Below are 14,850 nucleotides of genomic sequence, written 5' to 3' on the forward strand. Positions count from 1 at the left end.
GATAGTTGGCTGTTCCCATAAAGATCTGCAAAATCCTATAAATCCACTAGGTGGAGATCTCAGCTTCAATCATTTTAGAAGAACAGGGCTTGAACATCGACACAATGGATCCTGAACAAAAGGACTTTTAATGAGCTTTATTGCCAACTGTTATTAATTTAAGATTTTGAAAACTAAATAACCTATTAGTGCATAGCTTTCAAGGTCTGATCTCTTGGGTTTCGCATGCCACTGTTGTTTGGAGTGAGAACTCCTCCTTATACACTGGAATTAAATGTGAATATAAATATTAAATTTAAAAACAGTAACAGAACAAACATGTCTCATTCAAAGCCATGCTTATTTGAAAAATATAGATATATTCAAATAATTTAATTATTGAGACCACTGTAAAAAATATTTGAAGCATACCTTCACAGTTTAGAATATTATAATATTTTACATTTTTTAGTAGGGGAACAAAAAGGTTAAAAGGGAAATCAACTTCCTCTTCTCCTATCTCTACACCCGTCTAGGTCTATACATCTTTATATCTGCATTTGGTAGAATAATAATAATAAATAAGCTTTATAAACCTTATAAGATTATTAGAACAACATAAATATTGCCTACATACCCCGCCTCTTTTGTTTCCCTTCCTATTCAGAATTGCTAGGAAATGACTTAAGTTTCTTATTTTGAAAATTCCTAAACTTCTTACCTCTCTTCTTCATCCTTTCTCACCAATATTCAAGACTTTATTGCTTTTAATCCTAATTCCTCTGGTATTTTTGTTCATTATCTCTGCTTGAGCTTAACTCCTATGCCACCTATCTGCCTTGCCTGGTCCCACTTTATTTCTAAAGCACCTTTAAGGTGAGACAAGTATCTATGCCAACTTCTCGCATGATAAGTTTATTCCACCCTAATCGACAGTTTCTTCATCTTTGTAGACCAGATCACTTTTTTTCTTGGTAGATATCTTTTTCCTTTTTTCTTCTTCTTCTTTAAAGCGCTGTCACCTTACTTCAGCACCTTTAGCTTTGTTCTCTCTCCTCTCACTGCCAAGAATATCCCTGATATCTAGAGGCCTAATGAGTACTCTTCGTCACTAACTGACTCTCAGGACGCAGCAATCCTAGTTCTCCTGGTCTCTTTTCTGTCTTCCATTTCTGAAATCCAGTCTTTTACCTCTTTATGATGTTTCCTTTGAAATAGTTCTCAGGTTTACCCTTGCCCTTGAATCTCCATGGTAACCATTGTAGTCTGTGTGTTGTAATCAACTGGATTACTCAAACAGCAGTCCAGCTGGCTGCTCCAACTTCATTGTCTTTTGCTTGAGTTTCAACCCATTCATTTTTTATCTTTGTTGGGCACAAATCACCTGGGGTGTTTGTTAAAATGTGGAGTTTCAGGCTCCATCTCAGAGATTTTCATTCAGTAAACTTAGGTTAGGGCCCCAGAATCTTCATTTCAACAAACTTTCCAGGGCAATCTGGAATACGTAGTTTGCAGCCCACATATTAAGAATCAATGCTTAGCTATTCCAATGAGCATTACAAGATAATTCAGTGTTTGCCTTACTGTAGGAACTACAATTTTTTAAGTAAATAAATCCTTTGTATCAAACTCAGATGAACTTCCTAAAAAATTACTTTCATCTTTTCACTCCTTTAGAGAAAAAAAAAAATTGTCATAATTTCACGTCCAAATTTCCTGTTCCAGTTTCCAAAAGCTGTCACTATCTAGTATCAGGCTTTTTTCTACCTCTTACTGTTTTCCAACCTTCTCCCATCTTCAATAGACTGTTCTTCTTACTCTCCTCAATGTTCTAGTTTATGAGTTTTGACTAAGACGACATCCTGGAGAAAATACTGTGCTTCAAATTCAAGGAATGAAGTAAAGACAGATACGCAAGAAAAAATGAGAAGCACAGTTGATAACCTAGAAAGTAATGACCAGAATAGCATGATGTTAGTGTCCTCCATCTAAAGATGAACTTGTTTCAAATAATGCCTGATACAGAGATTTAACCTCTCCATGGCTACAATGTTGCAACTGCTACTAGTCTTTCCCTTGTATCTGTTCTCCCAATGAATTTTCATATGTTCTGGTTGCTTAGACTGTTTTTCTTTCTCACCAAGCCGCCTTCTTTCAGAAAACTACTGTTTATGGTCTCAGCTCAAGTGTTACTCTTTTTGGGAAGCCTTCACTAACCTGCATTCTGTCTTTGTCCCCCAACTTGCGAGTAGTATTGTTTTAGTATATAGTCTCACAGAGTTTTGTCTTTCTTAATCTTGGCAGGTAACTATAGAATCATTAATATGTTTATTCAATCAATCTCCATATAACTACCAGGTCTTAAACTCCATTTAAGAGTTTACATCTCTGTTGAATCCCTTTCCCCTATCCTAGGAGGTATACAGTAGGAACTCAACAAATAATTGTTGAAGGAAAGAATGAAAAACAGCCCATTGTTCCCTTTTCTTTGCCACTCAGCTTGCTAACATGATGAAGACCTTACTGGACAATTAAGAAAGACTCAAGTGAGTCACATACAGAAGCAGCTCAACTTCATTATCCTGAGGTGGTTACCAGAGCCAAGTCAGGCTCAACTGACTGGCAGACCCACATATCTCAAGCCAGCTGAAGACTTTGCTTTCCTAATATGCTTTTTCTTCATCTTCCCCTCTTCATCTTATCAGCAGAACAGACTCCGTGCTGACAAACTTCACTTCTTAGCAGTACAACTTTTCTATAAGCAATCGAATTTTATCCTTTCTTTTTTTTAACAGTATCCTTTGGCCATATTCCAATTTCTGTTTGTCATTTCCCAACTCTTTGCTTGAGACACCCATCCTACCCAAAAAATGCTTTTAGAACCTGCCAATGACCTATCTTTACATTGATATTAGAAATTGATATTAGAAATTACATTGAAATTAGAAATTAGAAATGTGGAATTTCTGTAATTTCTGTTATCTGTAATTATGAAGAGACACTTCATCAAAGAAAAAGGGATTCCCTTGATTGTTATTTGATGGTAAACTTTGTCATAGTGTGTCCAGAATTGGTGGGTTCTTGGTCTCACTGACTTCAAGAACGAAGCCGCACACCCACGCAGCGAGTGTTACACTTCTTAAAGATGGCGTGTCCGGAGTTTGTTCCTTCAGATGTTCAGATATGTCCGGAGTTTCTTCCTTCTGGTGGGTTCGCGGTCTCGCTGACTCCAGGAGTCAAGCTGCAGACCTTCGGGGTCAGTGTTACAGCTCATAAACACAGCGTGTACCAAAGACTGAACATCAACAAGACTTACTGCTAAGAGCAAAAATCATAGCTTCCACAATACAGAAGACGACCAGACTGGCTTACTGCTGCTGCTGGCTTGGGCACCCTGCTTTTATTCCGTTATCTGGCCCCAGCCACATCCTGCTGATTGGTCCATTTTACAGAGAGCTGATTGGTCCGTTTTGACAGGGTGCTGATTGGTGTGTTTACAGTCCCTGAGCTAGACACAGAGTGCTGATTGGTGCATTTACAATCCTCTAGATAGACATAAAAGTTCTCCAAGACCCCACCCCACACAGGAGCCCAGCTGGCTTTGCCTAGTGGATACCTGGCCAGGGCCGTGGGGAGAGCTGCCCACCAGTTCTGCACCACATGCCTGCACTCCTTAGCCTTTGGGCGGTCAGTGGGACCCGGTGCCGTGGAGCAGGGGGCAGTGCCCATAGGAGAGGCTCGGGCCACGCAGGAGCCCATGGTTGGCGGGGGGACTCGGGCATGGAGGGCTGCAAGTCCCAAGCCCTGCCGTGTGGGGAGGCAGCTGAGGCCTGGTGAGAATTTGACCACGGTGCGGGCGGGCCGGCAGTGTTGGGGGACCTGGCCCACCCTCTGCAGCTGCTGGCCCGGGTGCTAAGCCCCCCAGTGCCCAGAGTGGCGCCCACCGGCCACTCCGAGTATGGGGCCTGCACCCAGCCAGAACTCATGCTGGCACGCGAGCGCCAGCTGGTTCCCTCCTGTGCCTCTCCCTCCACACCTCCCCGCAAGCTGAGGGAGTGAGCTCCGGCCTCGGCCAGCCCAGAGAGGGGTTCCCACGGTGCAGCTGGGGGCTGAAGAGTTCCTCATGTGTGGCCAGAGTGGACGACGAGGCCAAGGAGGCCCCGAGAGTGAGTGAGGGCTGCTGGCACGTTGTCACCTCTCAATAGCTCACATCCCACAGAGAGAAGGAAATTCTAGAATAGGTGCTTGACATACTTTTTCTGAGAAAACATGCCTGAAGTTCATACTGAAATACAAGAAAATGTTTTCCTAAACTATTTTATGTGATGTAATTTTCAAGACGAAATTTTCTGGACATCAAAATTCAGATGCAGAGATTGAAGGCACTGATAGGCAATACTGGTATTCATTCATTTACTCAACAAACATTCTTGAGCATCCAGCTTTAGATGTTAGTGTTATAGCAGTGAACAAAATAAACAAAAAGCACCGCTTTCATGGAGCTAACATTTTGGTAGTGATGGAAGATTCTAAACAAATAAACATGTAACACATCAGGTTGAATGGCCAGGATAAGAGGTTATCTTCTGAGATACTCAATCCACATCCCAAAACGATCTTCATTTTTCTTCTTAAGAGTTTCTGTGTACACAGATGAGACTGGGTAATGAGTTGGTCTGGATTTTGCCTTTAGGAAAAGAATGGAAAATTTGCATTCTCTTTTCAAACATCTGGACTGGGGCTTATTTTATTACTCCTGAGTGAGATATTTCCTGAAATAATAACAGCCTCACTTTATTCTCTTGTTGAAGAGCTATAAAGTGCCTAGGAAGGATCAGAAACAAAGTTATAATTTAAGAGGACAATAACTAGGATGGTTTAGGATGGAAAAATAAGAACCATTAGGTCTTTACGTATGAGGTCCTCTATTGTGAAGAATGCAAACTAATACTCTCCACTCTGAGCAATGGAATCAATTGATTGATATCAAAACATAAGGATTTTAATAGACAACAAAATATACTGGCAGAAGGATTACTAGACACTGGACTGAACTGTGTTACTAGGAAAGAAGTTGTGCAGTCTCCTCTGTGAATCTCTGAGAACAAAGCAGACATAACCTGTCTGCACACTTAAGAATCCTTTCTTGCAGGCGGATTGTTTGGAATTTCATTCTGTGATAATATGACTATTCCCTCTCTATTCTTTTAGACCTATGACCGTATTTAAAAATTTATTTTACTGTTTAAATATCCCTTCCATAACATTGATCACTCCATTTGAATTCAAAGTCTATGCTGTTAACCACATCATAATACTGTTAACTCAGAAAGTTAGAGACGGATTAGGACCCAGGTCTTCTGCCTCCTACGTGAGCCAGTGCTACTGAAGACCACCTATTCTGAGGCCTGCCTCATGTTTAAAAGCCAACACAAATCCATCTTGTGCCAAATTTCTTGCTTCAGAAAATGACTAAGTGTGGCTCACGCGTAGTTAATAAAAATTGCAGCTGAGATGAGACTGTGAGTAATCTGTCATACCCTGGTCTCTCTTTTACTAATCAGTTGTGAGAAACGTTTCAAAATCAGAAAGCAGCGGCTAAGAAATATGAGATACTCAGACTTCTTGAGGCAATTAGAGACTAAAGAGCAGAAGGCAAATCAGTCTTCCCGCCTTGACAGTCTTAAAATACACACTGAAAGTAGACTTTGGAGTTACACTATTTGTGACAGATTTTGACCATAACACATTTTCTAAGAGGAAATAAAAATTACTCACTTCAGGACATGCGTTCCACCCTCGTATCAGCAGAGATGATATGGGCTTGGGAATGGAATAGCCAATGGGAGGTCTGATGTGGTGGTAAGCCATGTCTGCTGCCGCAGCCGCTGCAAACCAAATGGTCATGTCAGTTTTGAAATTCACATGTTTATTTCAAGCAACAAATGAAGACACACACACACACACAAAGGCATTAAAAATCAATCTAAGCAACATCAGCAGACATTCAAAGAGACCTCTAGGCTTTTTTCCCCCAATGGTCTAAAGAAAGTGATGGATAATTTGATACTACAAATTTATCTTTATTCATTTGGTTTCAGACTCAATAAATAGTACAGGGCATTTATAAGGAGTGAAGGAATATGCAAGGAGCAAGTAGTTTTGTTTGTCTGAAGTATAGGGTATGTACATGATATTATAAGAAGTAAAGATTGAAAGGCAGATTAAACAAGACTGTATAATGCCATAAATCCCAGGCTAAAGAGCTTGTATTATATGTAGTAAACATGGAATACCACTGAAATTTCCACTTCTCATAGCACCTGTATCACTTGAGCAAAGTAGATTTTTTAAAGCTTAAATCCTATTACTGGTTACAAAGTTGTTGGGATTTTAATTTTTAATATTTATAAAGTAGTTATTATTTTTAAAACTCTGTTGGACACTTCAAATCCTTATTTTAGCTAACAATACTCATTGATTGAAGTCTGTCGTGTTGCCTGCCTGCAAGGATTTCTGAATATCGCTCATCTCAAAGTCTGCATCACTGTTTTGTGATTCTTAGAACTTCACTGTAGATTCCTGATTGCTAAATATTTCCTGTTCTGCAACTAATGATTTCTATACTCCCTTAGAAACCAAGCTTGTAGCTACTTTTACTGAATGCATTTTGTATCAGGCATCATGGTAGATAACTACATAAACTCCTTTAATCCTCCTAACCACCATGCAAAGTAGGTGGTGTTGTCGTTGTTGTTAAGTGTGGAACTAGTTTTTAATTTATAAACATTTTACATATAACTAATGTTTGGTGCAGTCTTTTGTTTCAAAATCCATGCTCTCTTTAGCACACATTATAATAAAAATACTCTGTAATCAACACATGATGCCCTGTCTATTCCTCACAAAAATTGCTCTGCATCAGTGAGAGGATAAAGTTCCAGGACATTGCTGCTGCCTGTCTTTTAGATTGTGGTATTGTAAGCATCTGTCTATATCTTAATGACTTTTGAGATATAAGCCACAACTACTACCTCTACTCTACCAAAATTTACTCCCATCAAATTCTGTTTATCCATACACTTTCAGTAGGCCTAGTGAAATTATATGCAATGTGATTTGATCAACACTTTATGGATTATTCTGAATGATTACCTAATTTTGCCAATTGTAAATTAATACTTCTTCCTTGTAGAAGTTTAAAAAATTAAGAGAATTAGAAGGAATAAATGTTATCATTTAGAAGAAACCATTGTTAAAATATTTCACATATTTCTTATACTTTACATCATTGACCTTATGTCAATATACAATTATGTAATTGTTTTTTTCTAAATATTAAAGAATTAATCTAAGCAATGAAGCATTTTCTCATGTTATTAACACTTTATGTTAACATATTTTAATGACTCTGCATTTAGTTTTTAATCATTTCCCAATTTTAGGTTTTTCCAAATTTGGGTGTAAACACTTCAAAGAATATCTTTTCAACATGAGTTACCAGATTTCATAGATTATTCATTTATGATATTTTGAGGAGTGAAGATGATGTGCCAAGACACAACTACTTTAAAGACTTCGGTACAACAATTATTCTAACAGTTGTACTAAATTTATACTCTCAACAGCATGTGTGTGAGGGTTATCAATACATCTGCACCAGAATTAGGTTTTCTCATTTTATAAAACATGTTACTAATTTCAGAGGTAAATATATCCACTCATTTTTTTTGTTGTTTAGATTGTGTTCTTATCAAATATGTCACTACTTATCAAATGTGTCTTCTGTGTCACAAAAAATTAGGCATTTTGGAGTACTTTCACTGGTTACTCTTGACTTTTTTTTTTTTTTTCTCGAGACAGAGTCTCACTGTGTCACCCAGGCTGGAGTGCAGTGGCGTGATCTGGGCTTACTGCAGTCTCTGCCTCCCAGGTTCAAGTGATTCTCCTGCCTCAGCCTCCCAAATAGCTGGGACTACAGGCACGTGCCACCACCCGCAGCTAATTTTTTTGTATTTTTAGTAGAGATGGGATTTCACTGTGTTAGCAGGATGGTCTCGATCTCCTGACCTTGTGATCCTCCTGCCTTGGCCTCCCAAAGTGCTGGGATTACAGGCGTGAGGCACCATGCTGGGCCACTCTTGACTATTTTTAAATTATTTCTGGAATGAGGTAAATCAATAAGCAAACAAACTGGTGCTTAGCAATCATTGATCTTCTAACTCTACTTTGTTACCTTATGATCATTTGGATATTGTTGAGCTGGTGTAGCTATAAGTACATAAGCCAGTATGGTGAGCACATTTAAAATAGTTGTGCATAGTCTAATGGGTGAGGAGGGACTAGTCATAAAATGAGTTAAACTCAGATGCAGGTGCCAACCATCCCCCTTTGAAATTCTTTTAGATTCTGGTATCAAAAATATAGAGTTACTCGTTTGCTTCTTGGCAGTGTGTCTGGAAAATCAGTTTAAGATGAATGATATTTAATTCTTCATTATTCAAAGTAGATTCTGCAAAGTCTTGGCATCTCCTCTCCTTTGCTTTAAGCACTCTTGGCAGTGATGCTACTCATTAGTGCCTCCACCAGAAAGTGGGCAATGTAACATGAGGGGGTCATGAAATTGAAATTTGTCACCTTGAGATTGTTTTGTCAGTCTTGCCTAAGCAGCCATGCTACACTAACATCTGGGAAATTTTCTGGTATTACAGATTCAGGAAGGAGATTGTCAGCCCATTAATCAAATTTTTACCTTGATTGCTACAAAAAATATGTTAGAGGATTTATGTAAATGTTGGTTTCTACTTTAAAGAGTGAGACTTTGCCATTAAAGGAGAATAAAGCTAAATTTAAAAATATTAATAACTATTTATTGAGCAACTATTATTTCTCAACACTCTTCTGAAATATTTATCAATAGTTTAGTAAAAATAATAACCTAGATCTAGAGTAGGAGTATCCAATAGAACTGCCACTGAGATCGTGCCACTGCACTCCAGCCTGGGCGACAGAGCAACACTCCGTCTCAAAAAAAAAAAAAAAGTTATATGTTGTTAAATATGACAGCATAAAGTTACAGCGCACTTAAAATGTGGCTAGTGTGACTGATAAATTGAGTTTTTAATTTGTTTAATTTTATTTAATATAAATTTAAATAGTCATGGTAAGTGGCTTTCATATTAAACAACATAATTCTAGAGCATAGCTTGCACTCTCATTATCCTGAAAAACAAGAGTTAAACCCAGTATTGTGAGTCAGCCGCAGAGTCTATATAACCATGGTGTCAATTTGTGGATTCAACTTCTCCCTTGTTTGTCGATACTTTATCAAGAAAAGAAAAGACATGAATGGAGATTGTCTATGTTGTTTCTCAAAAGTGATAGACCAGTGAAAAGCTACAGAACAGGCATTCAGCACAACATGTGATCACCTCATTCATGTATTCATTTGTCAAAATGTACTGACTATTTTATGTAAGTGATAATAAACCAAAAATAATCTGGTGTTATTTTTTTCAATGAAAATTGGTAAATGAATAAATAAGAAATATGTGAATGCCTAGTTTTTTTCACTGCATTTTATGGTTCAGTTGTTAATTCTAAAATGCGATTCATTTTGCCTGGAATGTTCTCCCCTACCTCTTTTTCCTTCGTAACATCTACTGTCATTTAGATCTTATCTTTGATTGACTTTTCCTGGGTACCCTTCCTATGTACTTCCATAACAACCTGTACTATCATAACATGTATTATACTTAATTGCCTCTTTATTTGTCTGCCTGTGCATATAGATCATAAATGTCTTGAGGTCAGGGACTGTGTCTTTTCACCATTGTATCTTCTGTGCCTAGCACAGTACTTGGCTATTAATAGGTATTCAAAAGGTATGCATTATTTCCCTTAGGATAATGGCCTCCAGCTACATCCATGTTGCTGCAATGGACATTATTTTGTTCTTTTTATGGCCATATAGTGTTCTATGGTGTGTATGTACCACATTTTCTTTATCCAATCCTCTGTTGATGTGCACCTAAGTTGATTCCATGTCTTTGCTGTTGTGGACAGTAGAGGTCATTATCCAAGGGGAATTAATGCAGGACCAGAAAACCAAATAACACATGTTCTCACCTATAAGTGGGAACTAAACTTTGGGTACACATGGACATAAAGATGAGAACAATAGACACTGCAGACTACTAGAGGAGGAAGGGAGAGAGAGGGGCAAGTTGAAAAACTACCTATTGGGTACTATGCTCACTGCCTGGTGATGAGATCCATAACCCAAACCTGAGCATCACAATATACCCATGAACCTGCACATGTACCCCCTGAATCTAAAATAGAAGTTGAATAATAGTAAACAATTAAAAAACGTAGGCACTAAAAGTGTTATTTAACTAGAACTCATATAAATTCTGGTATATAGGACTCAGTAACATTTATTGAATAAATGAATGAAGATGATAGCTTAACAGCAATAAATATCTTATTCATTATTATGTTTAGAGAACAGGGCACAATGCCTAGCCATCAAGAAACACTGTAGAATGAACATAATGTTTAGTTTAATTCTAGATGACAACATGAGCAGGTAAATTACTGAAATCTAGTGACAAATTTAATCAATATAATATTATCTTTCATTCAAAAATATGGGAGGAGGTGCTTCAATAAATTAAAGCAGAGTGACATAATAAGAAGTACCTTTACCAAGGAAATCTGGAGGTCTAATTTTCAGTCTAGCTTTGCTGTAAACTCTCTGGGAGATACTAATTAAACCAATTTGCCTCATGAGCATTAATTTTGCTAAATGTAAGATGAAGCAGGGAAGACAGAGTATAATGGTGGCAAACATGGGCTTTGAAGACAGAGAACCCGAGTATTTAAGTCTTGACTGCCCTCTTACTAGCATGTGACATTGAGCAAATGTCTTATCCTAAAAGAACTTAACCCACAGGTTAATAGGACTAAATGAGATAATATACATGGAGCTCCAGGCACATTGTTGGCTCTCAACAAGTGTAGCTGCGTTGTTGTTGCTATTATCATCATCGGCACATCTAAAAGTCTTACCAATTCTTTTTGGTTTGAACCTAGAGAGCTAGATATAAAAAACATAATTGTATGTTTTCTGTTTTGTTTAGAACACCAGTCAACTTAGGTCCTTTTTAGGTTCTCTTTGGGTATGAATACCAAGTAAAATATTACATTGAGTTACTGCAAACTTTAAGGCTACAACCTATCTCACTGGTCATAAGGCTCAGCTCATAATGCAATATGACTATGCAGAGAGAATGACTGTGCAGCTCTCCATGACAACCTTAATTATCTATACCCCACTTACGGATAAGTTAGTATTAGATTCTCAATCCCTAAAGTAACCTTTCACTGTCTTCTGTTTTATAAAATTAAATTTAGAAACTCACATTAAAAAGATTAAAAAGAGAGCAATACGCTACAATATTTTGTTAGTAAGTTTTGACCAATATAAAATTGCCAGAAGTATCTTAATTTTTCAACTTTGATTGTGTTTATGTGTGTTCTGAAAAGTATAATTGATTCTACTTCATTGTTTTTAATGGGCAGGTCTGTGGTGAGACAAAGCAAATGTGTTCTGCAATCCCAGCAAGAGCTAAGACACATTCTTTGTTAAACTGACACTTTTCAATGATGTATCACCAGAGTGTATAGCATCTGAGAGAGACCATGAGATTGCAATCTTGAGATTGCACTAAGAATGGCTTAATTTTTTAAACCACATCCCATTCTCATTACATACTGTCAGAAGAATAGATTAATTTATTCCATTGTCTGTTCTCATTGCAATCTTTGTCAGTGTAATGAAATATTGGAATGTTAATATCAGCTATATTCATAGAAATGTCTCCATCTATTGGACTGATTTAATCTTTCCAGTGATCTGCGTGGTGATTGGTTGGCTCTACTCCTTTTAGTGATAAACTGATAAGGATTAGCACAATAAACATAAGATTTCAGAAATTTAGCTCACTCCTATTTTCCTGTCGCTTGTCAAAGAACAGTCCACATCATCAGTGTGTTTATATCCTATGAAGTTATTATATCCAGAATGCTTTAGGGTCCAAATAATATGTGGAAAAGGACATAATCATCTAATATTTAAGGTGGGGTAGTAAACTCAAATGGCTACCAATATGAGACCTATTGAATATCTGTGTCTTTAAATGTACTTTAATTCATATTTTTAAATACCATATGTGACAAAAAAAAGTCTGCAAGCCATATTTGGTTCCCGGACTTCCAGTTTGCAACTCTGAGTTAAAGTCTCAATGTGAAGTCTCACCAAAACCTGCCTAGAAAAAGATTGGCAGATGTTCTTAAATTACTGCTATATCCTAGACAACTAAGAGCCTGGCATTAAGGAATCCCAGGACACAGAGTTAAATCTCTTTGTGAACCAGCTGGCATCACACAGGAAAACAAAAAGTAAACAAGAGACTCTCTTCTTTGGGCCCAGACTATAATTTGAAAGAGATCCAAAAATCTGGGTACCTGGTTATAAGGAAATGGGAATGGATACAATACATATTGATGGATTAATTCATCTCAGCTTTCTTCTTTAGTTGATCATGATGTATCAGAGGAGACAAGCCCAGGAGAGAAATGAAATCTGGGAAGCAGGTGTTGATTTCTTTCTCTAAAATGTATTGAGGACAGCTCTTATTTGCCAGGTTGTGCCTGCTTCTTTTTCATCTTTCCTGGTTCTTCTGTCTCTGTTTGGCCTCACACCTTGGCTCCTTCTCCTCCTAATCTGATCATTTCCCTCATAAATCTGCTCCTTTTCTTGTATCCATCATTATCATGATGGTTAAGCCAGAAGCCTGGAAGTCTTTCTTGACCTCCTCATTTCCCTTGTGCTCCCACCTCAATCCATTCAGAAGTCCTATTAAAATCTCCCTAAACCAATATCTCCTTTCTCTTTCAAAGCTACTGCTTCAGTTAAATAATAATAAGATAATAATAAGAGTTGTTCTATATTCCTTTTTAAAACTTTGCAGTGACCTCCATTGATGACACACACACAAGGCCTGTGATAGTTCATTTAATGTGTCAACTTGACTGGGCTAAGGGATACCCAGATAGCTGGTAAACTGTTATTTCTAGTGTGTCTGTGAGGGTGCTTCTTGAAGAGATTAGCATTTGAGTCATAGACTGAGTGTAAAAGATCCACCCTCACCAATGTGGGCAGGCATCATCCAATGCCTTGAGGGCCCCAATAGAATGAGGAGGCAGAGGAAGGGTGAATTAGCTCTCTTTTCTGGGGCTGTGACATGCATCTTCTCCTGACCTCAGATATCAGCACTTCAGATCCTTGGGCCTTCAGAGTCTGGAACTTACAGTGGTGACCCTCCTGATTCTCAGGACTTTGAACTCACACTGAATTACATCATTGACTTTCTGGGTTCTCTGGTTAGTGGAGAGCATATTGTGGGATTTCTTGGTCTTCATAATCATATGAGTCAATTACCACAATAAATCACCTCTTATACATATAAATAGATATATTCCACTTGTTCTGCTTCTCTGGAGAACCCTGACTTGTACAAGGACCTTCAACATCTGGTTCCAGTTTTACATTTACAGTCTGTGTTGTTTGACTGATGTCCTTGTATTCCCTGATTCATCCCTACTGAACTATCTGTGGATTTCTCAGGCCTCTGGACCTTGCTGATACAGCTTTCTGCTGGATCATCTTCCTCACTTCTTCATAGTTTACCTATTTAACTAGTAGTCATCTTTTAAAGGTGCATTCAGGTATCATCTGTTCTAAGAATCCTTCCCTGATATCCTTTTACTTCCTCCAGTTTGGGTAAAAGGCCCTTCCAGGGAGCATCCTTAGCCCTATGTGCTAAAGAGTAAGTTGAGACTTACTCTGCTGATTTTGCTTCTGTCCCTCATTCTCTATACTATGAGTAGTTTGATGGCCTGGTCAGTGACCTATTCCTCTTTCTTTTCTGCTTACTATGGCACAGTTCCTGGCCCAGAAAGAAAGAACTCAGTGGTGGTCTAAAGATAATAATAATAATAATACCTAACATTTATTGAGTGCTTATTATTATCAACCACTGCTCTAACCTTTTGAAGTAGGTCTTATTATTATGTCCATTTAAAAAATAAATGAATGCTTGTGAGGATGCAAAGAAAGGGGAACTCTCATACACTGTTGGTGGGAATGTTAATTAGTACAGTCACTGAGATGGAGAACAGCATGGAGGTTTCTCAAAAAACTAACAATTGTACTACCACATTATCCAGCAATCCCACTGCCAGGTATATATCCAAAAGGGAAGAAATCAGTATATCTAAGAGATAGCTGCACTCCCATGTTTACTGCAGCACAATTAACAATAGTAAAGATTTTGAATCAGCCTAAATGTACACCAATAGATAAATGGATAAAGAAAATGTGGTACATATTCACAAGGAATATTATTCAGACATAAAAAGAATGAAATCCTATCATTTGCAACAACATGGATGGAACTGGAAGCCATTATATGAAGTGAAATAAGCCAGGCACAGAAAGACAAATATCACATGTTCTCGCTCATATGTGGGAGCTTAAAAAAAATGAACTCATGGAGATAGAAAGTAGAATGATAGTTACCAGAGGCTGGGAAGGGTAGTGGGGAAGATGAGATAAAGTGGAAATGGTTAATAGATACAAAAATACAGTTAGATAAAATGAATAAGATCTAGTATTCAGTAGCATAATGGAGTGACTATAGTTAACAATAATTTATCGTATGTTTTAAAACAACTAAAGAACAAAATTAGAATGTCCCTAATCCAAAGAAATGATAAATGCTTAAGTCAGATATCCCTATTATT

The 14,850-nt window shown here is 37.7% G+C and overlaps 1 protein-coding gene across 4 annotated transcripts in view; it reads right to left on the reverse strand.

Annotated features, from left to right (window-relative positions):
* Positions 1-14,850, reverse strand: part of TNNI3K (TNNI3 interacting kinase) — a 304,957-nt gene that overhangs the window by 73,788 nt on the left and 216,319 nt on the right. For 3 of the 4 annotated variants that reach the window (XM_004025984.5, XM_055366048.2, XM_055365994.2), the window contains exon 21: positions 5,758-5,867. In XM_004025984.5, coding sequence (XP_004026033.5) covers positions 5,758-5,867 — 110 coding nt within the window. Of the gene's footprint in view, positions 1-4,377; positions 4,667-5,757; positions 5,868-14,850 lie in introns of those variants that run through there. The other variant, XM_055366110.2, reaches the window with a different exon arrangement.

Source organism: Gorilla gorilla, chromosome 1, assembly GCF_029281585.2.
Source record: "Gorilla gorilla gorilla isolate KB3781 chromosome 1, NHGRI_mGorGor1-v2.1_pri, whole genome shotgun sequence".
Classification (NCBI taxonomy): domain Eukaryota; kingdom Metazoa; phylum Chordata; class Mammalia; order Primates; family Hominidae; genus Gorilla; species Gorilla gorilla.